General features: G+C 35.8%; 1 protein-coding gene across 2 annotated transcripts in view; it reads left to right on the top strand.

Moving 5' to 3' along the window:
* The first annotated feature begins 10,704 nt into the window (after window positions 1-10,704).
* The window catches only part of LOC131147188 (glutamate receptor 2.7-like), a 31,679-nt gene continuing 16,742 nt past the window's right edge, over window positions 10,705-25,641 (top strand). Inside the window, exons 1-5 of one of the 2 annotated variants that reach the window (XM_058096958.1) lie at window positions 10,705-10,743; window positions 13,327-13,515; window positions 13,623-14,914; window positions 15,375-15,684; window positions 16,856-17,253. In XM_058096958.1, coding sequence (XP_057952941.1) covers window positions 13,350-13,515; window positions 13,623-14,914; window positions 15,375-15,684; window positions 16,856-17,253 — 2,166 coding nt within the window. In that variant the 5' untranslated portion in view covers window positions 10,705-10,743; window positions 13,327-13,349. Of the gene's footprint in view, window positions 10,744-12,997; window positions 13,516-13,622; window positions 14,915-15,374; window positions 15,685-16,855; window positions 17,254-25,641 lie in introns of those variants that run through there. The other variant, XM_058096957.1, reaches the window with a different exon arrangement.

The following is a 25,641-nucleotide window of genomic DNA, read 5'->3' as shown; positions in this document are numbered from 1 at the left end:
TTTTGATAACTTCTATTTTTGATAGTGGCCATATCATTTGTAGTGTGTATACAATGAATGGAGGGGCTTTATCTAGTTTATTCGGAGTTTCTTTTCAAAATTGATTTGAAATGCGATAAGCTTGCCCATGTAGACAAAATGAATTTTAGTTTTTCATCTGATAGGTTGTCTCTTATAGTTAAGGTATGATTTAAATATTAATTTTATTTCTCTGGAATCTTGATGCCCTTCTTGCGGTCATTGCATCCATAAGAAGGGCATCAAGATTCAAGAGAAATGAAATTAATATTTAAATCATACCTTAATTATAAGAGACAACCTATCAGATGAAAGTTTATACATTTTTCATTTGTAAATAAAACACATAATGTGAAGGTACATTGAAGATACTTGAGAATCCTTCACAATATTCCAATGCTCTCTACTAATATTAAAGAGAATTACACTAACGACATTAATAGCATAAACTATTTCTAGCATAAGCTATTTTTGGCCTCAAGCAAACCACTACATGCATCAAATTTCCAACTTTTGAATCATATGAAACCCTTCTTATATTTTTCTTTCTCTTTCTAAGTTGAAGGGCATTGTTTGGAATTCAACTTTATATGGTTAGAATAGTAGAACTAACTGCATTAGCCCTAACCATGTTGAATCTTTAAAGACTTCCTCAATGTACTTCTTTTGTGATAACCATAGCTTCTTGGCTTTCCTGTCACTAGTGATTGTCATGCCAAGGGTTTTTTTTGCTACCCCAAGTTTTTCATGCAAAATATTTGCTCAAATATTTCTTTAACCGATTAACTTTAAACACTTGATGACCAATAACTAGCATATCATTAATACAAAGTAATAAATGAGAAAATCATCAGAGAATATTTTAATGAAAACACAATGTCAAAAGTAGTCTTCATATAACCACGCTACCCCACAAATAACTAAACTTCCCATGCCATTGCCTTAGTGCTTGCTTAAATCCATGCAAACTTTTCTTTAACTTACAAACTTGATTTTCCTTTGCTTTCATTTGGAAACCCTTGGATGCTCCATATAAATTTCTTCTTTTAAGTCACCTTGGAGAAAATAAATCGTCAAATTCAAACAAATTTCTAGACTGAGCATGATTTTGATGGACGCTATTTTCATAATTGGAGAAAAAATATTATCAAAGACATTTCCCAATTTTTGATTGAAGCCTTTGACAATTAAACATGCCTTGTACCTAGGTTGTAAGCTATTTGGTCTTGCATCTATATAACCATTCATTATTTGGACTTGTGTTGCCTATAGGCAATTTTGTCACCTCAAATATATGATTTTCAGTTAGCGATTTCAATTCTTCTTGCATAAGTTTCAACCACTCACCTTGCGCTCATATGTTATGTCCTCTTGATAGAATTCTAGGTATCCCTCATTATCATTAGTGAGGAATGCATAAATTCATGAGGGGAATGCCTATCTGAGGTTTGATAGTCACTTAATGATATCCTCAATTTGATATGATATGAAAGTGATATTACTCAATGTTACATAATTGGTTGCTAATTTGACTTACCTCATTTCTATCTGTAAGTGGATCTACATCACTTGGATCACCTAGATCATCATATGTGTCACCCGTCACCTCTAACGTAATCCGAACTCATAGGAGAAGGAAGTGGATCCAAATCAATCACTTCATCATTATGATCTTTGGCTTTACAACAACTTTTTCAATTTCCTCAATGGTATGGTCTTCAGTAATGACAAAATCCTTGCTTTTGATCAATTCCTTTTGAAATGGAATATACAACATGTACCCAAAATTTTTAGGTCCATACCCAAGAAAATACATTGCTTTGTTTATGCATCAAGCCTTGATTTCTTATCCTTAAGAATGTTCACAAAATCTGTACAACCAAATACTTTTAAGTGATGCTAGAAAAAAATCTGTTAGACAGATAATGGAGGTGATCAAGGAGTATGAAAGTTGGACTGGCCAAAGGGTGAATAAAGATAAATCAGCTATTTTTTTCTCAAAGAAATTGGGTGTTCTGAGGAAAGGAGAAATTCTTCAAGAAACTGGTTTTAGTGAGGGTAAATTTCCTTTTAGGTATTTGGGTGTGCCAATAGTGGATGGTAAATTGAAGGCCTATCATTTTGACCCTTTAATTCAAAAAATAAGTAAGAGAGTTTAGGGCTGGAAAAGTAGACTGTTGTCGCAAGGATGTCGTCTTGTTTTGTTGAGACATGTGTTGTCGAGTATGTCATTGCATTTTTTAGCTGTTCTAAATGTCCCAAAACTGGTGTTAAAAAAGATACAAGGTATGTTTACTTCTTTTTTCTGGGGTTTTAAGGATGGAAAAGAAAAAAATGAAATGGAGGGCTTGGAAGAAATTGTGTGTTGCTGTGAAGGAGAGGGCTATAAGAGTTAGGGACATTTCAGAAATGCAATGGTCATTGTTCATGAAGTTTGGTTGGCATTTATTAACTCAAAATTCTTTATGGGCTAGATTTTTTGGAGCTAAATATGTGAAGGGAGGACACATTGCTCTTTGCAGACCTCATGGATCGAATTCTTCCTTTTGGAGGAAAGTTCTGTAGGGTATGCCTGAACTTTTAAGCAAATCTAAGTGGATGGTTAGAGAAGGAGATATAAATTTGTGGTATGATAAGTTTCTAGACTCAAAACCTTTGGTTGTAGAGTGTCCAGATGGTACACATTCTCATATCAAATTAAAAGACTTGGTTATCAATAATGCGTGGGATATGGAAAATTTGCAGAGAATTCTAGGATTTAATAAAGAGGAAGAAGTGATGGAAAAAGTGGGAAATCTTAGAAACTCTTCGGACATACTGCTTTGGCTCCTGGAAAAGGATGGTTGTTTTAATACAAAGTCTGCTTGGGATGTTATTAGAGTTAGAGCTCCAAAGTTTGAGTGGGCCAAATGAGTTTGGAATAAATGGTTACCGAAAAAAATTGCTATCTGCATGTGGAAGACTGCTTTTGGGTGTTTAAGTGTTGATGAAAAGGTGAGAAGGGTGGGGGTTTCGCTGGCTTCGGCGTGTAATTGTTGTAAGATGAGGCAGCCAAAAGATATAGAGCATGTGTTAAATAGGGGAGACTTTGCTACTAAGGTTTGGAGGAAGGTTTCGGTGGAGGTTTGTGTTCCTTTCCTTAGACAACAAAGTTGGAAAGAAAGAGTCCAAATGTGGTTTAATAAGGCTTCTAGATTTTCTCAATTGGGATCATTGATGGGTTTGATTCCTTATTTAGTAGTTTGGAGGCTGTGGAGAAGGAGACATTTAGCTAGAATAGAGGGGACATTGGAGAATAGTTTAGATGTGTGGCTGTCCATTAAGTATTGAATGGGGGTTTTGAGCAAGATCATGATAGGATTGACTCGATTAAAGGAGGTTGATTTTCAGATATTGCAGAATTTGGAAGTGCAAACTGTGAATATAAGAAGTAAAACTATGCAATGTGTGAGACGGCTAAAACTGGGGCAAGGGAGGTTGAAACTAAATTTGGACAGAAGTAGTTTGGGGAACCTAGGGTCGACGGGTGGTGGTGGCATCCATAGAGACCATACAGGTACTTTTGTGTTTGGTTTTTCAAAATATTATAGTTTTTGTTCAAATAATGAAGTTGAAAGAGCTGTGTTAGAGGGAATAAAGATTTGCGGACATTTGGGCCATACTAGTATTGATATTGAATGTGGTTCGAAGATTGTTGTAAATTGGATAAGAAAAAGGAGGTGCTCCTTGTGATATTTATGAGATTTTTTGGAGCAGCTGATTGGTTTATTAGAGGGAGTAGACTTTTCGATAAAGCATTGGTATAGAGAAGGAAATAAAGTGGCAGATGCCTTGGCTCGTCAAGGTACTAGGGGGAGGAATAGGTTGTTTACAAATAGTAGTCAACTCCCTAGAGTTATCAATGAGTTATATAAATTGGAGAAGATGGGTACGACTTATTTGAGGTATGTTTAGCTGATTTCCTGTTGGTTTTGGTCTATGCTTTATGTTATTTATCTTTTGTTTGTTTTGTTGCGTGATATTTGGTTTGTAGGTCCTTGTTTTGTTTTGATTTGTTTGGTTTTGTAATCTTTTTTTTTCCTGGATGTTGGTGTTGTTATTTGGGAGGCCTTTAAAGGTTTGTCTTTTGCCCCTCCCTTTAAATATCTTGTAACCACGGTATTCCTCCCCCAAAAGTGAGGGTTTATCAATAAATAAATTGAGGTCCTGCCGTTATTTTTATTTTTTTTTAAATATATATTTTTAAGTGATGGTTGTAAACATCATTTGTACTCCAAACTCTTTCTAGCATGTGACACTGCAAAGGAATGCATGAAGAATGATTTGATGCGCATATTGCCTCATTTTAAAGGAATCTTGAAAACTTAGCATGTGACAACATGCATCTTACTATTTCTACTCAAGTCTCGTTCATTCTTTTTGTCAAACCATTCAATTAAAGACTTTTTGAAGGAGTTGACAAATCTAGAATGCCCTCAAATTTTAAAATTTCATCAAATGACCCTAAATATTGACTAGCAATCAAACTAGATGCTCTCCAATTTTTAGCTTCTTTTGCTTTTAACTCTAGCATGAATTGCTTAATTAAATGCATCTAACACTTGCTCTTTGGTTTTAAAGGTGCAAACTCATACTTTCTTGTAAAGATCATTAATAAAAGTAAAAGAGTGCAATGAATAGAAAAGTGGTCTAGTTTAATAGGACCTACATATCCAAATGCACTAAATCAAAAAAATTAAATTTTCTAGATGGAGGAGTACTTTCAAAAGTTTCATTATTTTGTTTCCTTACTAAAAATGGCTTTTGAGGTATACTTTTAATTTGTGGAGATTGAAATCATAAGTTAGTCCCTCTACTATTGGGAAAAATTCATTTTGGTCATTGTACTTTTGATTAGTGCAATTAAGGACCTATAGTTATTTAATATATGCATTTAAAATTGTCATCCAAAATGAACTAACAGTGTTATAAATTTGCTAATGTGTACACCATGTTTAAAATTATTTTACAATGACTAGGATTCATATTAAAAACTTACTTTGAATGCAATTATTAAAATATAAAATTTTATCAAAAGCATTCACTATTGATTTTTTTTTTTTGGAGCCACCTTGATGCAACCCCTTCCCTCTTCCTTGGTTGATTATTAAACTCATGTACAATAGAATCTTTGAAAAAGATAAAAAAAAATTGCAAATAGCTGTTAAAAACATACTATTGTCGTAGAACAAGCGATGACGCATCCCCTTTAGTTGTTCATTGTACGCCTAAAGAATGTTTATAGATTAATATAAGTCGAGCTATTCTACACTCTTCCATCATATGCCCAATTCCATACTCTTTCCTTGCTCTATCTCCATGACTCTTCCTATTAAGTCTCTTGTGTGTACATCTAAGAAATATGAACACATCAAGAATGTTGGCGGCCAAGCTCATGACATCTGAGCTCCCCTTGAACTCCTCACTACATGTTCCAATTTTTCTCTCATCATTTCTATTGCGACGTTCCTGGACACAGAACCTGGGAGGTGAGGGAATAATATATATGATTTTGAAAAAAAAGGAATATGGAGTTGCCACTAACATATTTTTCCTTAGTGTGGTTAGAACTCCTAATTACTACTCATTTAATTGGTCACTAGACTAAACTTAGGCCAAGGAACTAGTAGTCTCGGTTTGCTTATAACAAACTTGGGATTGGAAGTTTGGTTATGCAAGGGGAAGGTATTTGCACCCCCTACACACCCGTTCTATGAATGGTACCTAATTAATTATGAATTATTCCCAAATTGAATTTAATAATCTTTAATTAAATCCTTTTAAAATATATAGATAAATAAATAAGTAAATAAATAAATGAACAAATTAAAAGGAGATTAAAATTTTAGGTGTGATTTAGGTATGTCTAATAAGATCTCCAAATGAGGGGATCTTGTTAGATAAACCCCCCTCAGAGTTAATACAGGTGAGGTCTAACATACTTCATTGCCTTTTTTAAAATCATAGGGATGAACACACACAAAAATTTAATAAAATCATCAAAAATTATAAGCAAAAGAGTCTTTAAAAACATTCCCAAATTTTCCAAAATTTTGTAGACATTTTCTAAAATTTTTCAACATTTTTCCTAAAATTTTATGTGATTTTTAAATACTTTTCCTCATTTTTTTTTCTTTGGTAAAGAGACATATCATGTGGTAAAATGCAAGAGAACCCAGTTTAACTTCCAAATGTCCAATATGCAATGAATTGGCATTTTAGAACATGCATGCATTGACGAGCAAACCAAACCCATATCATGTGATTAAAAGAAGAACAATGAAGCATTTAAAAGCAATCAACAACATATTGTGCTAATATATAAGGAAACTTGGTTCAAAAAGAAACCAACAACCATTATGGTCATATATAAGGAAACAAGGATCAAAAGGGTACCAACAACATATTATGGTAATATATAAGGAGATGTGATTCAAAAAAGAGAAACCAACAACCATTGAGATCATATAAAAGGAAACATGAAAAAAAAAAAAACAAGGAAACCAACAACCATTCAAATCAAGGAAGCAATTTGACTTAATCCATAAATGTAACGACCTCAAAATTCATACCATTTTTTTTTATATAGATATATACACCATAAGCAGTCCTATGCAACGAAAACATAAATCATAAACCATTTATACATAAATTGTACCATACCAGATTCTAGAATATACAGACCATACAAAAATGTCACTCCAGTATCATCTATCCCAAAAACATACACAACTCTGCCAAAAACTCACCCTATAACTAGGGTGCCCAAACACTCTCTTTATCCACGAGCCTGATCTGCTCGTCTATCTGGCTCACCTGAAAAATGTTAAAATAAAGGGGTGAGTCGACGCTCAGTAAGTGGAAATATGTTATTACTAGTGTGTGACAACTAAGTTAAGAATACTTTTAAAATAATAACTGAACTGCAATGTAATAATTCATCTGTAAAACATATCTTTCTTTCACAATTTAAAACATATTATATCATTTGTTTTTCTACTTTTCATATTGGTAATATCATACTATACTGTAAAACTGTAAACATATAAATATCTGTACTTTATCCATGGGACTCTGTACGTCATGATTTAACCCCTCATGACAGGGTTATGCGGCCCGTAGGCGGGACTCTATCTGGTCAGCCCTCCAGATAGGTCATCATACTCTACACTACCTCAGCCTGGCCAAACTGCATCCTCTCCTAAGCTCGGAACTGGCTACTACCTCGTCAAACCGGCCCCTCTCAACCCAGTGTACTGGGGAATTGCATACTCTCCGAGTACAGCTGACGGTACCCACATACTATATGAGATATGTGGTTGCACTCTATCTGTATCTAGCAACGGTACCGTGCTCTGTAATCAGTATCTATCTGTGTAACTTTCCTCAGGGATCTGATACTATATACATATATACATATATACATATATATACTCTTTTACTGTTTTCATCGTGTTTCCAAAATTACCATAACTCTGTCTTTCTGTACTGTAAACACTGTATCTATAGAATCTTGATGCTACCTTTGTATATCTATCTGTGTATTCTATATATATACTCTGTCTTTGTTCTGTATGTTATGTTAATAGGAAAAACATGGCATGTTATAACACTATATATATGTATATACCGTTCTGTAATAAACTATAATATAAAATACTGATTTGAGCATTTGTATATATGTATTTGGATATATGTATATAACTGTTTCATGAACTATTCATATAAAACTGTATATGCATGTACATTTCTCTGCGAATATAAATCTATCTCTGTATAATCTCATATACTGGAAAACCATATCAAATGTATATACTATCTATATCTTTATTTAGTATAGTATGATGTTTCATAACAACTGTATAAATTCACTCTTCACATGAAAAGTCTACTTAGGCCACACAAACATTTATGCTCATTTTCTATAAAAACAGTATAATAAACTGACATAAAAATATGCTTATGAAATCTCTATTAACTTTATTAAAACTCCTAGCATAGCATATTTCCCTTACCTCAACTTTGAAAAGCCTCTATAAAAATCTAGCTCTATACTCGCAGGATTCCTAGATCAATCTCCTGAAAACACAATATCCCAAAACAAAATATTATTATTTTTCCACCTACGTCATTTCTTATAACTACCATAAGGCCAAAAACTCAATAAAAGACCTTACCTAAAATTTGGGATGAAATCCAACTTCGTTTTCCTGACGATCCGCTCCGGCAATCTTGCAGAGAATTCTGCCAGGAGCGTCGTGGTAGTTTCGGATCATCGATCCGGCGACTAGTGGGGTCAAAAATGAAGAGAGAAGGGAGAGAGAGTCGTAAAGAGAGAGAGGCGCTGGAAATGAGATAAAATCCCGGATTCCATATATATATATATATATATAGGCGATTTCATCGAGGAGACCCTATATTCGTCGACGAGTCCTTCACAGATTTCATCGACGAGGCCCTGTATTCGTCGATGAAATTTAGGCTGCCTCAGAACCCCTCTCGGTATTTTCTCGTGACGAAACCCTGTGTTCGTCGAAAAAATTCGGAAAACCTTCGTTGACGAGACCCTGTGTTCGTCGACGAAGCTTGGCAATTTTTTCTGAAATTATTTTTATTTAATATTATCTCCAAAATTCCTCATTCGTCGACGAAGTCTACGGTCTCCTTCTATTTCTGTATCTATTTTCGTCTCTATTTAATATTTGAATATGAATATTTTCTAGGTCGTTACAATAAACATCAAGGATGCAAGATTTAAATCATAAAATAAGAAAAAGCCAACCTTAACCAAGTTGCAAGCCTCCAAAGGCAGCCCTGCAACCTATTCAAATCAAAACTAATTAGATCAAATAAAGCGAAGATTGCATGTTTTAAATCAAGAGAAAAGAAGAAGAAAGCTTAATCCTAGCCTACTTGGCCACCAAGGTTGCCATGCAAAGTTACCAAACTTCCTAACTCCCTTCAAAGCTTACTCCTTTAAACATAAATACACAAGAGAAATCAAACATGAAATAGATAATCATCAAAGTATAAACATAAAAATTCAATTTTTGCATGAAACCCATACCTTTTGAAGATGTACTCCTTTTTGTGTGATTTCTTCTCTTTCTTTTCTTTTTATTGGTTTGCAACCCTAGCTTCCCTTTCTTCTTTCTCTCTTCTTGATCTCTTCTCCTCCAATCGTGAAGTTGTTGCTGCAATGGGACTGCTATCCAAGCCATGAAACCAAATTTACAAAGCTCCAAATCACAATATGACCAACTAGAATGAGGAAGGAGGAGTCACGCACAATTGTCAAAGCTTCAGCTCAATCAGACAAGAAATCGCCATCCTATCGTCAAGATAAAGCTAACTATGTAGGCACCTCCAATCTTAAATTTTCAACAAATAATTTTCTTCTCTCCCTCACTCTTTCTTAGCTGTCCCAAGTATGCACAAAGCTCGTTTTTTGGCTCCTCCTCTCTTCTTGTGTGACCATCTTCCCTTGCAGATGCCCCTTTCTTATAGGGCTAGGGTTTCATTCATCATTAAAAGTAAATTAAACCATCTCAGGCAATTTGCTTTCTTTCCATGCATGTGCTTTCCATTCACGACGAGTTTCCATCATAGGCTCAATTGGATGTCTCCTACTAAAAAAAAAAAAGTGCTTAAACAATCAAAATCCATCAAACAAAACTCGAGATTTGAACTAACGATGAATGGAAGTGAGACCCAATATATCCATCCGAAGTATACCTTTCAAATAACGTGGTAAAAAATGTTGTTCTTTGTAGATTACATTGTTTCCCGTTTTTCCTTTTTTAGTAAGAAAATAAGTCGCACTATGACCTTCCCTGTATTGATGTATCACTATAAAAGGTTAGGTGACACGTGGACGACCTCCCTATGTCCACTATCATACAAATTGTTTTAAAGGTACACGTACGATTTCTTGAAGATCATCTACTTTTGATGGAAGACATTTGTCGAAGACTTTATTATTTTGGATTTGTATTTGTGTAGGTATTTTTTTTTCAAGATTATTAGGTGCTTGAAAACCAAGTGAAGTATTGAAGCAAGATCCACCTTAAGACCCATGTGAGCCCATATGGCTTGTGCATCACGCAAAGCTTGTGGGCCCCACAAGTTTATGCTCCGTGGGCCCCACATAGTTTTGGACTTTCTTTGGCATATGTCTCCATTTAATGTGCAATAATGCAAGACAACTAAACTTGCATGTATGCTTAGTAAGTTGGAGAGTGTTTAATGTGTTAGGATTTAGTAAGAGTATTAAATATCTTTGTCTCCCAAGCTTGTGTGGGAAGTGTAAGCTAGCTAATGTCTTGTCCCCACATGCTAGCTATATATCTTTCATTGTAAAAACTCTTATGGAGTTATGTTTGAATATTGAAAGAAATCATTGTTGAAACTTGTTTAGCTCTGTCCAATCTCTCGATTGTGTAGTGTGAGGCTACGAAATTCTCTCTAGAGATCAAGTGGTGAGAGACCACTCTATCCAGCGACACCATCATCTCTTCCTCCTTTTCTCACTCTCATGGCCTTCCCCCTTATACAACCGCATGGCCACTCCTCCCTACACTCCTTAGCTGTGTTTATATTGGTGTTTCAAAGCTTGTTTGAAGGATTTACGACGTGGTATAACTAACTCGTGTTGAACAACGTCAAGTCATCCAACAAAATCTCTTGGTAAATTCAATACTTGCTTGAATACTTGCTGTATTTTGTGAGCCATAGCTAGTAGCATAAAATTCCATACTTAAATAACCTATTTTAATCCTTAGAATTCAATATTGATATTTGCTAGCTTAAATCAATTTTGTGAATATTTGTTTGTTAACTTAGAACTTACATTCTTGAATCTTTGAAATTAACATCTTTACGCATAAATCTTGATTCCTTGATCAGTAACTCTTGGGACTTATTTTCTAGACAAAATCATACACCTTCTAATAAATCCAACATGTGAAATAATTTGTAGTGTTTATGTTTGGTTAATTAAATTATTAAATCAAAGTGTTTTGAGTGCATATGCTTGTGTGAGGGTTGAACCGTAGGACTAGGTCGACCAATCCCGTCCTATATCATCTTAGTATTAGAGCCTAGGTTGAATTAGGCAAACCCTAAAACTGCCATTTTCCATTAGAGCTTGCAAGAATTCAATTTCTATCTGAAACTGTAGATAGTTTCAGACAAAACAGTCAACCATTTTGCCCTGTACAACATGTGCAGATTTTGAACTTTGGGTATTTAGATGTTAGTAGATGATAGGGATCAACATGCCTTACCCATTTCCCATGCAAATATGGTTACTCGAGGACAACCTCTCGATGTCCACTCCTTTGCCGACATGGTGACACGTGGATAATCTTGTGATGTCCACTATCATACAAATTGTTTTGTAGGTACACGTGGGATTTCTTGAAGACCATCTACTTTTGATGGAAGGCATTTGTTAAAAATTTTTATTATTTTGGATTTTTATTTGCTTGGATATTTTATTTCAATATTATTAGGTGCTTGATGACCAAGTAAAGTATTGAAGCAAGATCCACCTCAAGAACCATGTGGGTCCCACACGGCTTGTGGGCCCCACACGATTATGATTTATGGGCCCACACGATTTTGTACTTCCTTTGGCATATGTCTCCATTTAATGTGTAATAATGCAAGACAACTAAACTTGCATGTGTGCTTAGAAAGTTGGAGAGTGTTTAATGTGTTAGGATTTAGTAAGAGTATTAAATATCTTTGTCTCTCAAGCTTGTGTGGGAAGTGTAAGCTAGCTAATGTCTTGTCCCCCCATGCTAGCTATATATCTTTCATTGTAAAAACTCTTATGGAGCTATGTTTGAATATTGAAAGAAATCATTGTTGAAGCTTGTTTAGCTTTGTCCAATCTCTTGATTTTGTAGTGTGAGGTTACGACATTCTCTCTGGAGATCAAGTGGTGAGAGACCACTTTATCCAGTGACACCATCATCTCTTCCTCCCTTTCTCACTCTCATGGCCTTCCCCCTTATACACCCACACGGCCACTCCTCCCTACACTCCTTAGCTGTGTTTATATTGGTGTTTCAAAGCTTGTTCGAAGGATTTACAGCGTGGTCTAACTAACTCGTGTTGAACAACGTCAAGTCATCCAAAAAAATCTCTTGGTAAATTTAGTACTTGCTTGAATACTTCTGTATTATGTGAGCCATTGCTAGTAGCATAAAATTCCATACTTGAATAATCGATTTGAATCCTTAGAATTTAATATTGATACTTGCTAGCTTAAATCAATTGTGTGAATATTGGTTTGTTAACTTAGAACTTACATTCTTGAATCTTTGAAATTAACATCTTTACGCATAAAGTTTGATTCCTTGATCAGTAACTCTTGGGACTTATTTTCTTGGACAAAATCATACACCTTCTCCAAAATCTAACATGTGAAATAATTTGTAGTGTTTATGTTTGGTTAATTAAATTCTTAAATCAAAGTGCATGTTTTGAGTGTATATGCTTGTGTGAGGGTTGAATCGTAGGACTAGGTCGACCAATCCCGTCCTACATCATAATGAAGTATATGTGCAGAGATCTCACGTCAAAATAGATGTTATTGTACTAGAAGCAAAACTAGCTCTAGAGAGCTTCAAATATCAAACACTATTCAAAATGGAGGAGGATGAGTCACAAACATGCCACTAAAATTTCAGCTCAAGTAGATGACAAATCACCTCCTACTAGCAATCTTTTTTTTTTCTCTCTCTCTCTCTCTTCTTGGTAGAAATTGTTTCTAAGCAAGGAATGGTCACCTCACCTTTCACAGAGTTGGTATCATAGCTCAATAAGAATACTTCACATCATGAATTTAATTAGGACAAGACTTATCCCAATTAGAGTCTTGTACCCAATTAGGATAATAAGACTTTGAGAACTAGAGATTAGGATAGAGCTTACAACCCTCTCTACCTCATCGACATATATGTGTCTCATCCTCCATATTGGATTCAAACCCAATATGTTAGGAACTTAGTTGTGGGAGCTGCTTGCTTGAAACCTCCTCAATACACACATACATATATGCTTACACGTGTGCAACTTTATATATGTATTTGAAAGGCTTTTTTTAAATATTTATTTAGAAAATGAAAGCTGAGTTACCAAGTTGGAGCCAAATGCCTTTCCTCCTCACAACCGCTAGAACAGCTCCAAAAGCTTTGTTTCCATTATCTACAGCAATCTCCTTAATAATCATTCTTTCCCATGGATTGATCACTGCTGCAGAAGGCAACAACAATGAATGGCACATGAACATCGGAGTAATAGTTGATCCTAACTCTCGTTCTGGCAAAGAGGAAACAACAGCTATATTGATAGCAGCTCAAAACTTCAACAAAAATTCATCAAACAAAGGAAAGCTGTTTCTCCACTTCCAAAACTCCAGCGGGGATCCCCTTAGAGCAGCTTCTGGAGGTAATTAAGATCATTTTTCCTCCCTCCATACCTAAAAAAACATTGCTGATGGAAAAAAAATATGAATTTTAATTGATATTTATGGAGTTCTTTATAAATGGCTACAGTTGAGGAGCTTATCAAGGAGAAGGATTTACAAGTAATCATTGGAATGGATACATGGCAGGAAGCAGCTTTGGTAGGTGAGGTTGGGGAGCGAGCTCAAGTCCCGGTTCTTTCCTTTGCTACAGCTTCTATTGCACCGCCGTTATCAAAACTCCGATGGCCCTTCTTGGTGCGAATGGCAAACAACAACGGTGTTGAAATGAAATGTATTGCGGCTATTGTTCACTCCTACGGTTGGCGACGGCTTGTAGTAATTTATGAAGATGATGCATACAGTGGTGAATCTGGAATGGTGGGTCTTTTATCAGAGGCTCTATGGGAGGTTGGCTCGGAGATTGAGTGTCAATTGGTTCTTCCACCAGCCTCGTCTCTTTCTGATCCAAAAGGGTATGTTCAGGAAGAGCTAAAAAAGTTGCAGACCACCAAACAGTCCAGGCTCTTTATTGTTCTTCGTTCCTCGTTAACTCTGGCTGCTCATTTGTTCAGTGAAGCAAAGAAGATGGGTCTAATGGGGAAAGACTCGGCCTGGATAGTGACAGATGCTATTACAAGCTTCTTACACTCTTTTAACGACACTGTTTATTTTTCAATGAATGGTGCATTAGGAACAAAGACCTACTACGAAAAAAATGAGCCTTTTGAGGACTTCAGTCATCAGTTCAAGAAAATTTTCCGGCGGAAATATCTCAATGAAGATAAACTTGAACCAGGTATGCGTGCTTTAAGAGCATATGACAGCATTATCACAGTTGTACAGGCCATGGAGAAATTAGCTGGTAACTATAGTAATTCAAAGATGTTAGTGCAAAGTATACTGTCAAGCAATTTCACTGGTTTAAGTGGGAAAATTCACTTTAATACACATGAATTATCAGCGTCCCCAATATTCAGAATTGCAAATGTCAATGAAAATGGGTATAGAGAGCTTGACTTTTGGTCGCCCAAGTTTGGATTCTCAAAGAACCTCATTATTGAAGGAGAGAGAGATGGAGGCGGGGAAGTGGTAAATGGGTTGGTGAATTGGCCAGGGGATCTGAATCGGGTCCCAAAAGGTTGGGCAATGCCTACTAATGCACAACGGCTGAAGATTGGAGTTCCAGGCAGAACATCATTTGAGAAATTTGTGAAGGTTGATCCAACGAAGACTGACAGTGACCCGACTAAATATTCTGGTTTCTGCATTGCGATATTCTGGGAAGTGGTGAAACGTTTGGAGAAAAATTATAACCTGCCCTATGAATTTACCGCTGTGAATGATTCATATGATGCACTGGTTCAAAGTGTCTATAACAAGGTAATGATTTCTGTCAGCATCCTCTTGTTTGAGGTAACTGTTGATCATACTAATGTGAAGATTGTTCACTGCTAAAACAAGTCATCTCTGCATTTGTTGTGCAGATAGATTGACCAATTAATAGATCTTTCTCTACTTTGATTCTAGTCTTCCAACCATCGAGGTTTGGTCTTTTTTGGCTAAGGGATAGGTAGGAAGGGGGAATAATTAGGCCAATTTTGACTAATTCCCTGAAACTTCTAATTCTTGGCTTCAAAAACTCTTCTGCTGGAGTTCTCTTATAGTTTTTCTCATGTTAATGACTAGTTATTGCATACAGATATCGTAGATCTTTTGAAGAGTGATTTTATGCTATAGCTATCTAGTGGATGTACTGGAGCTTGCTTTGTCCTTTGTTTTAATGATTTTGTCTCCTATTGATTCAAATTTTTCTGTCATGTCCAAAATTGATGGGAACTAGACTTTTGATGCTGCTGTCGGAGATGTAACAATCTTAGCCGAGCGAATGGAATTTGTTGAGTTCACTCAGCCATTTTCCGAATCAGGGCTGTTGATGATTGTCCCAGTGAAATCAAAATCGCATGAGGAATGGATATTCTTGAAGCCTTTCACCATGGAAATGTGGGCAGTGACTGCTGCCATCTTAATATACACAATGTTTGTAGTCTGGTTCTTGGAGCATCGAACCAATCCAGATTTCAGAGGCCGATGGAATGATCAGCTTGGCACTGCACTATGGTTCACCTTCTCTTCCCTTTTCTTTGCTCACAGTGAGTATTAAATTCAGGAAATTAACTATATAAACTAACACAATTCCTTTATTATTAGTATAACAATTATGAAGCCACCAATCCGACCCTATCACATTCCCATTCCAGCCTACCTAGAACCGGAAGAAGATTGGCTGCAGTCTGGACGCTGCAGTTATTTCTTTAAGTAGATGTTGTGCTCATGTAATCCTCCCAGCTGCCATTAGTTTCTGCATCTTGACCCGTAGCAATCATTAGTTCAGTAATATATCTTCTTTTAATTTCTAAGGTGCCCATTTCACTTGTAAAAAATGTTGAATTGTAAAGTCATTTCTAGCATTCAAAATCCAACATAAGGGTTGTCCTATTCATATGGTGGCTGTACTATTTATATGGTAACTATACTATTTATTTAGTGGTTGCACAAGTCTACAAAGGTAACTGCACTGTTCATTTGACAGCTTTGAAAAGGAGGCTTACAAAGCACTATTCATTTGACGGCTTTTGAAAATGAGGCTTATAAAATCTCTATAAATAGGGAAGCGGTGGTGAAGGAATATATCCATCTCAAGCATCTCCAACTCCACCTTTAGAGAGAAAAATCAAGTACTCTCCTATAAAGTATCTCTGCTGTAACTTATGTTTCTAGTTTCTCTTAATTGGAGAGAAGTTGTATCGTTATTTTTTATAGTGGATTGTTTCTACTCTTGTCCGTGGTTTTTCTCTCGATTTGTTTGGGGACTGTTCACGTAAATTTAGGTGTCAATTCCTATTTTCTCATTTCTTATTTTTGCTGTGTGATACTGTTCTTACTCATTCAATGTCCTAACAAAAAACTCTTTTCCTTCTCTTGTGAGATCACTCGCCAAGAATTTTAGGACTCGTCCTACCATTAATAGAGAGAAATAAGCACATCCCCCCCAGTATGGGACTTAAAGGTGGTAGGATAAAGGTACTCCCTATGGGCTAGATGTTCATTTAGTAGATTTGGTCATGCTGCCCACAACTGCTATTCGTTTTGGCATCCCTAATATCCATCATTTTGAGTACCATAGACGATGTCGATGATGACTTGAGGATGTGACAAACATTCCAAACAACCTTAAAACATTAAAAATAGTCATTTCTAAACGGCAGTGATGAATTTGTTCCTGAGTTTAGTCATTTGTTATTTCACTGTTTCATTCTCCAGGGGAAAGGATTCACAGCAACCTCACTCGAGCAATAGTAGTGGTGTGGCTCTTTGTTGTACTGATCTTAACATCAAGCTATACGGCCAGTCTCAGCTCGATGCTCACTGTTCAACAAATAGAACCAAATGTGACAGATATCAATTGGCTAAGGAGTTCCAACCAGAAAGTTGGTTGCGATGGCGATTCATTTGTAAGGAAATACGTGGAGTCTGTGCTTCATTTCCCTGCACACCATATCATTAACGTCAGTGATGAGTACACTTATCCAGGAGAGTTCGAAAACCGTACTTTCACCGCGGCATTCCTTGAAGTCCCATACGGGAAAGCTTTCCTCAATCAGTACTGCCAGGGCTATACTACTGCAAAACCCACCCACAGATTTGGGGGATTGGCCTTTGTAAGTATTAACCTTAAAAATTTTTGTGCCTTTGAATTTTTCCATGCTTAGGCCTGTTCACTCGTTGAAAACAATTTTATTTTTTGATTTCATTTGTACAATGAACCATAAGACTGCCACCTTTTTTTCCGGTTTACCGGGCTCTAGGCTTTGCCATGCAAACATTGGGGAACTGGAAGATAAAGGGAGGCATTTTTCAATGCTTCTTGAAATTGAAAATGAGAAATAAAAATTATTGTAGACACTCATTTTGTTAGGAGGCATATAACAAATTTTTGTTTCATAAAATAGAAACAAAAAAAAAAAAAAAAAAAAACAGAAAAAAAATTGGAATATAGGGATAAATGAATTTGAACACTGGAAATAATATTAAAAAAAAAAGGAATATATATATACATATAAGAGGTGGGCCAGCATCTTCAAGCTCCAAAATTCAAACTTACAAAGAAAAATCAAGAAATTAAACATGCATGAAAAATGTGCAAAAATCAGAAATAAAAAGTGATTGACAGGATAAATGTAATTGAATCTTGATTGATGAAATTGATAATTTGTTTTGAAGTTTAATTGAGCAATCAAAAATTGTTTGGTTAGTCAAATTCAATTCATACAAATTCTTCAAGCCTATAAATAGAGGCTTCTAAAAGTGAGATAGACACACAATGATACATTCACACAGAGAATTATAGAGAGGAGGTCATTAAGACAATTTTTGCAAAAAAATCAAAGAGGTCCTGATTAAGAGTGAATCTAAATTTTGAAAAAAAAAAAAAATTGATGGAGAATTGAGTTGTTGCTAAATTCAGAAGTTGTTGGAGGTGCTAAAGGTCGGAATTTGGGGTTGAGGATCTCAAACAAAATCAAAGGAGAGTGAAAAGACTGAAGTAGTTGAAGACCGGATGTTGGTTTTGATTTATTTTTAAATCTTTATTTTGTTTTCATGTACATTTATACAAAAACAGACATTGTAAAAAGAAAAATGCTCTGAAATTGACCCAATGATCTGACCAGATCGGACCCATCAATCTAGATCCGACTCAATGGTTTATATCTGACCCACTCACCCAAGTCCATTTTATAACTTGAATCCAACCTATCAAATTGGGTCCATTAACCGATTGACCCATTCACATGAAGCCCAAAGATTTAAATTGAATTGAGCCCCACCCAAAATAAGTCTGATGTCACCCTGTTATAGTGAATTTTAAAAATAAATAAATAAATAAAGTTGCCACATGTCATCACTGTAAGTGGACACATGGCCCACTAAAATGAACTAGTTGAACTTGGTTCAGACCGGTTAAACCAATATATTTCTCCTAACTCACTGGCTTATATTTTTTTAAAAAATTTTAAATTTATTTTAAATTTTTTTAAATTGAACAAAACAATAATAAAAAATAAAAAAAAATTAGGAAAAATATTTTAAAACCAGGAAAATTATTTGAGTTATTTTGGCTTAAACTAAAAAATGGAAAAATAAAAATATCAAAAAATGAGGAAAAGTCTTTGAAAATCCTAGAAAATTTAAGAAAAATGTTGAAAAATTTTTGAAAAATTTTTACAATTTTTTTTAAAAAACAAGGGAATGTTTTTAAAGATTATTTTTTGCTTAAAATTTGATGATTTTACTTGATTTGTGTGTGTGTGTGTGTGTGTGTCCCAATGATTTAATAAAGGGTAAAAAGGTATTTCAAATCTCATATATATCAGTTCTGAGAGGGGCTTATCTAACAAGATCCTCTCGTTTGGAGGTCTTGTTAGACCTTCCTAATCGTACTTTTATTTTCATTTTCCTTCTAATTTTTTTTAATATTTTTTTTTCTATTTATTTATTTGTTTGTTTGTTTACTTATTTAATTGTTTATTTTGAAGGGGTTAATTAAATACCATTAGATTTAATTTAGGGATCATTCATAATTAATTAGGTACCATTTAACGGGTGTAAGGGATGCTAGTATCTTCCCCTCGCACAACTGAACTTCCGATCTCAACTCTAGTAAAATTAGACTGAGACTACTAGTTCCTTGACCTAAATTTAATTTAGAAGACCAATCAATGAGTAGTAATTAGGTGAACTAACAACACCTAAGTAAATAACAGGTTAGTAGTGACTCCATCAAATTTTCAATATTATTATTCCTTGCCATTTCGGATCTGTCTTCGGAACGTTGCGACCTCTTGGTGACTCCGCTAGGGACTCAGAGAGTCAAGCCATCAATTAGATATGAATTATCCCGAATATGAATTTAATGGTCTTTCGATTACTCCATGATGCTTTATTTGTAAATATGGATGATTGTTGTGCACTTTACCTTTATATATAACTCTTGTATGTATATTGTGGAATGAATGGATAAGGATGTGTAGGGTTTGATCATATATAGGGATTGAAGGGATAAGCTTTAAAAATTTATGTGAGTACACACATTTTCATGAGCCTCCTAACCGTGCTTTATCTTTTAGGAATAGATATGGGTGTAGTATTGTTAGCTCTCATGAGACATGGTCTTTGAGGGCACGCGAACACTTCGCTCAGTATGTACTTTGTTCAAACCCATTGGATAAGGATAGGGGACATGTTGGGAACCTATTGTTGATAGGGAGTAGAGCTTGAACCACACATATTTAACTTTAGCTTCCTCCCTGGAGCTTTAGAGAAAACCTATAAGTGATAAATCCACCTGGGACTAGGACATGAGCTTTATCCTTTTTCACATGACTTGGTTAAGTCTTTGTTGTAGGTGGTAGGCTCGCCAAGGCTTAGGTCCTTAACCACCAAAAATAATATTTATAAAACCGAAATAGTTCCAAGTTCTGTAGAAAGTGGAGAAAGCCAGGTATCGATCCACAGGGACTTAAGTGCAGTTATCAACCATTTCCAATCTAGTTTATTACAATCTTGTGTAAAAAGAGAGTGTAAAGGTGGTGTTTTTATAACAACCTAATGAAAGCACATAAAATCTATATTATCTCTACACCTACAAAGCAGTGCCCAATTATAAATCAGACTTAGGATGTCTTGTGCGTAAACTTCGTTCGGTCAATTATCCGTATAGGCTAAACGATGAAAAGAACTGTTCGAAGGCATAGGGTAGTAAGGGTGCACCAATCGTCTAGAGCACAATCGAGAATCGGAGTACACCCTATCTCAACAACCATGCAAAACATTTCTAGTATCTGTAGCCTACTACGTATATTTGACTGAATCGGTCGTAGTGCTATCCTATCTCTAGGACTTCTTTATAATCAAAGCAGTAAAGGAAAGCGGTAAAGGAAAGCAGTTAAATCAAAGCATGTAAAGATTAAAGCAATAAAGATGGCTTCATATTGCAAAACAAATTGTCTATCACTAACAATCAATCATACAATAGAGAATCAGAACAGGAATGTAAATTAGAAGGAGTAAATCTAATCTAGTTTGGCTCTCAATGGCATTTCAGGTCTGTCACTAACCCAAAATCGGCCAAAGAGGAACCTAGAGAACATGTTCGTAACTATTATTTATACCCATTAGGGTTTACAAGGTTTAAATTTCGAAATAGGAAAGTTTCGTCGAAATCTCGCATAGAAGATCGTTGCTGTCGACCAAGTCGCACCCATGCATTCCCCTGGTTGCGCCCTAGTTGAGATTCGTGGGAAATCGAGAATTTGAATCTTCAATGTCTTTGACTAAGTCACACCACAGGAACTTGCTGGTCGAACACTTGGTTGAGACTTGGTCGAACACTTGGTCAAGACTCTCGATATTTCTGGGCTCAGTAGTCTTCAGTATCTCGATTTAGTCGCCTTTGAGGGTCACATGGTCAATCACTTGGTCGAACCTTGTAGCAATTCTTCTTCAGTTTTGAACCTTGGATTCTACAGCTAATGACCTGGCCGCCCTTGTGTTTGCTGGTCACACCACATGGTCAAACAGAGCTTTCTTCTCCTTTAATATGTCTTGAGGCTTCAAGAGCTTGGCTGAACAGCTAGTTTTGGCTTTGAATATTTCAAGTACTCCCTTGGCTTCTTGTAATGCCTAACTCCTTAGTTTTAACTTGTATTTCCTAAAACACAAACAAACCTTGTATAACTCCAAACTATGTTAACAAAGGGTTACATACAAGATGAATGATGATAAAAAAAGGTAATTGCAGGCCTAAAATAGTGCATTTTAGGGACTCATCACAACCCCCAACTTACACTTTGCGAGTCCTCGAGCAAAGCAGAAACAAAAAACTCTAAGAAAACTAAGAAAATCTTATCTACCTCCTCTTTCACCGGAAACATGGTTATATTTACCATATGCAACAAGGCTTTAAACCCCTAGGTTGATCCCAGTGGATGAGTTGTAGTCTCATGACGGTTTCCAGGGTGATGCCCACAAACACCAAATTCGGTAAACATAGAATAACATAGCATGCAACACATTTATACCATTTTTACATACAAGAATATAACCTAGTTACACACAAGCCTTTTCATACATGACTCCATTACACACACACTCCGCAACAATTTACCCATGCAAGTCTCAACAATACATAGACATAAAAAACAATACACTCATAGAGAATCACCCAGCAATTGCAATTTAGAGCTAATATTATCATGTAATTTCAAGTATGGATAGGCCACCTCATAAGGCATGTGTAAAGTGCATGATCTGCCACTCGGGATACCCTTGGACACCTACATAAGAGTCGTCTTAACTCAACTTCACTGGTATACCCTAAAAAACACTCAAGAAAGATGGGTTCACTCTCATATGTGAGGAAGAATGTCATGATCAAACATCCCACATATTTTGAAGAACTAACTTTAAGCATGGAGTGAACTAGTCTTATAAGAATGGAATCCACCCTATTAATGAGGTGTCAGGTCCTTCATCCTAACATCTTCTCACCTGCTCTCCACATCCAATAAAGACCACCCTAGATTGACCTTTTCATGGACTAGGCGTGAATACATCAGATGCATGGAACAACTAAAGAGTCTTGTACAATCATGTGTTGTGTCCCTAACTTTACCTTTTTATATTTAGAGTAGGTATCCTGCATATTTTTCATTTCTTTTCCTATTCTTCTGCTCATTGTTTTATCATTTTTCTTTTCATAGTCAACTAGGACAATTTTTACAACTTTTTGTAGTCTTCATACCATTGATGCGAATTTAGGTTCGAACAGGAGTCCATGTGTAACTACCCGACCCTTAATACGGACCCAAGTGTCACTCACTCATACAAAATACCTGTACCTGTTCAAGATACGTAGACAACCTGCTCTAAACAAGGACCTACAGGTGTAAACCATACATAATTACAATGTAAATGTTGCGGAAAAACATAAACATTCATCGGGATTTCTACTAGACTTATACCAGAGCTTACTAATATATCCACAAGTACATAAGTCTAGACATAGAATAAATCCAGTTATTACAATCCTCCAGAAAGGACCTTCATCTAAGTATAATACATGATTCGAATGCTTACGTAAGCTAAACCAAAATACAATCTCCCCAGTCCCTTTAGCTACTAGGACCGACGTACTGATGGACCTAAAAACAAAGGTTGTATAATAGGGTGAGACACCTCTCAGTAAGGAAGAAAGTGTTACAACAGTGTGTGACTACATATATGCACAATTTCATACAAACTCATATATTTGAAACATTTGTTTATAATACTGTAACATATAACATTTATCTGCACATCAAGTATTTAAATCATGCATATGATTATTAGAACAACGACTAGCTTGTCATAACATGTTTTGCCTATTTTCCCCGTGGCACGGGTTGTGCACTGATATTTTCAACAATGCCCTGTTCGTGCAGGCATTTGTCAAGTATCTGATATATAGTCCGACTGCCCCCATCTGGTCTATTATTTCACCAGTGGTTTCATTACTCCTACTAGCCGACTATCTATGTACCCACACTGATTTACATGTGTGGTTGCACTCTACCCTTCCAGCTGAGGAATTCCCTGCCATTGGGAGTATCTTTCACCTCCATTAATGAAGCTTTTTCAACTTCTTACATTGGGGTGTCTTTCAACTCCTTTTACTGGAGTATCTTTCAACTCCTTTTGGTAGCAAGTTGTGGTTCTATTTATCATATATACAATTTATAGCAAAATATAGTAACCTGTGCAATTCCAGTATTTTCAAAAATTCAGATAATCACATCGGGTTCATACTGGCGCCTATCCTCTTGGTTTACCCCTTTTTATTTCACTGATAAAGCTCGGTGTATAACTGGCCTCTATTTTCCACATTTTCAGTATAACAAATTTGGAACTTCAGTTCCCATATCTCATATACAGAGTATATAAAATTCATACATTTCCATTTCAACATATATCACACGAGTTTAAATCAAAAATACGCTAAATGATAAAAATCCAGTAAACATCACTTAAATGGATAAGTAAATGATTCAAGCATCTCCTACTACTGTATAAATGCAAATAAATGATTTTCGTAAAGTTTGGAGATCATACGCCGAAATCCTTGTTTTTACCCAAAAACCAAAAAAATCGTAAAACTGGCATTTTTACTTGGTAGAATTTAGTAAATAAGCAGTCAAATCAACATATAAATATAAACTAAATTTTTAGCCGTTTAGTTTTCCAAAAATTCTATTGTAATCAATTTCCCTTTACCTTAAACTCAAAACGAAACTTTGTACGAACACGGTCCAAACCAACAACCCGGAACCCTCAAAACCTAAAAACCACAAAATATAATCTTACTATAATTTTGACTACTATCCAAATATTCAATCGAAATTGAAATCAGATCCTTACCCCAATTTTTTTGGGAAAACCCAAAAATCTTCAAAACAACGTTCTGATCCGCTAAAGTTGTAGAACTTCCTCCTTTGATCTCTGTAGGAACTTCAGTTTTTAGAAACGGAAGTCGAACGGTGAAGATTCTTAAAGAGAGAGAAAAATTTCATGGGTAAAGAGAGAGAAAGAGATTTTTGGAGTAAACTTAGCCCTTAAGCAACTAAAATGGATATTTATAGGGCTTTTGACTGAGTCAAACTCGTCGACGAGGTGATGCCTTCGTCGACGAATCCACCACACAGCTCATTGATGAGGCCATCCCTTCGTCACTGAGCCCAAGTTCTGGATATTTCTCTGACCCACTCGGTATTTTATCATTGAAGAGGCTTTGAATTTCGTCGACGAGGCTCTAAAGGACTTCGTCAACAAACCTAACTCCTTCGTCGATGAGCCCAGCTTATTTCGGGTTTGTGTCTTTACACCATAAACTAAGTTTATTTTTAGGGGTGGCTCAATTTTCACGTCTTGAGTAGACTACAAGACCTAGGTTTATATCTCGCCACTAGACATCACCTCTAGGCTAGCAAATGTAAGAACAACGACTAGTGTACAAGGAATATCCACAAAAGAGAAGGAAAGTTGACTTCCAGAAACTCAGAGTTCGATGTCAACAACTCAAGAAATAAACGAATGAGTCAGCAACACCTCACAAGGTGTCATAGTCACCACAGTTATTCTCTCAATGCTTTCAAGGGACCCTAAGTACTACAAATCATGTGTAAGTGTGTTTTTAGCCTTGTGAAGTACCACGTAAATACAAGAGTTTACATAACCATATTAACACAAACGAATCACTAGTCAACCCACCTTGAGTGTCATAATAGTACATAGGCTATATTATGTGAAACTACGCACAAATAACTCATTGCTTTGTTAGTGAGCATAAGAAAATCATAAACTTGGTAAGCCTATGCATGTAACATCTAGGTAATATGAAAGTATGTTGGCTTTTTGAGTCCGATCTCAGTTTTGATGTTGACAAACACAAGTGTCTCATGTGTGTGTCTAGTGTTTTGAAAAGGTTTACAATTCAGAATGCATACACAGAAGAGGAAGATGGAAGCCAGAAAAGACTTAAAGCTCACATCATACTGGCGTATTCCATGAAAAGAAGTGCAAAGAAGAAAGAAGACATCTGTTTATTTCTTATTATAATTGCATTTAATTTTTATTATTTGGTCTATAATAATGCATGCATCTGTATGCTTTATTTGAAAGCTCAGATGAACGTAAACTGAACTTAGGGCACCTAGAGTTTAACCAAAAACTTTTTTCATAAATCTAAAATTTAGGGTCATATTTGGGGCAAAAACAGAGATGTTGGGTTTTTAGGCTTAATTCAAAAGCCTCGGTTAACCGAACCCTTTTTAGTTCAAATAAGCTTGGTCGATCGAACCAGCCCTAAGTCAAAAATTTGACTTACTTAGTCGACCGAACCCTTTTAGTTCAAATAGGCTTGGTCGACCAAACCAGCCCTGAGTCAAAACTTTGACTTGCTCGGTTGACCAACCCACTTTTGAAATAACCTTCCTCGGTCGATTATCCCTTGAGAA

This window comes from Malania oleifera, unplaced genomic scaffold, assembly GCF_029873635.1.
Source record: "Malania oleifera isolate guangnan ecotype guangnan unplaced genomic scaffold, ASM2987363v1 ctg452, whole genome shotgun sequence".
NCBI lineage: Eukaryota > Viridiplantae > Streptophyta > Magnoliopsida > Santalales > Ximeniaceae > Malania > Malania oleifera.
The sequence above is the reverse complement of the archived record's forward strand: the minus strand, read 5'-3'. Positions and strand labels throughout refer to the sequence as shown.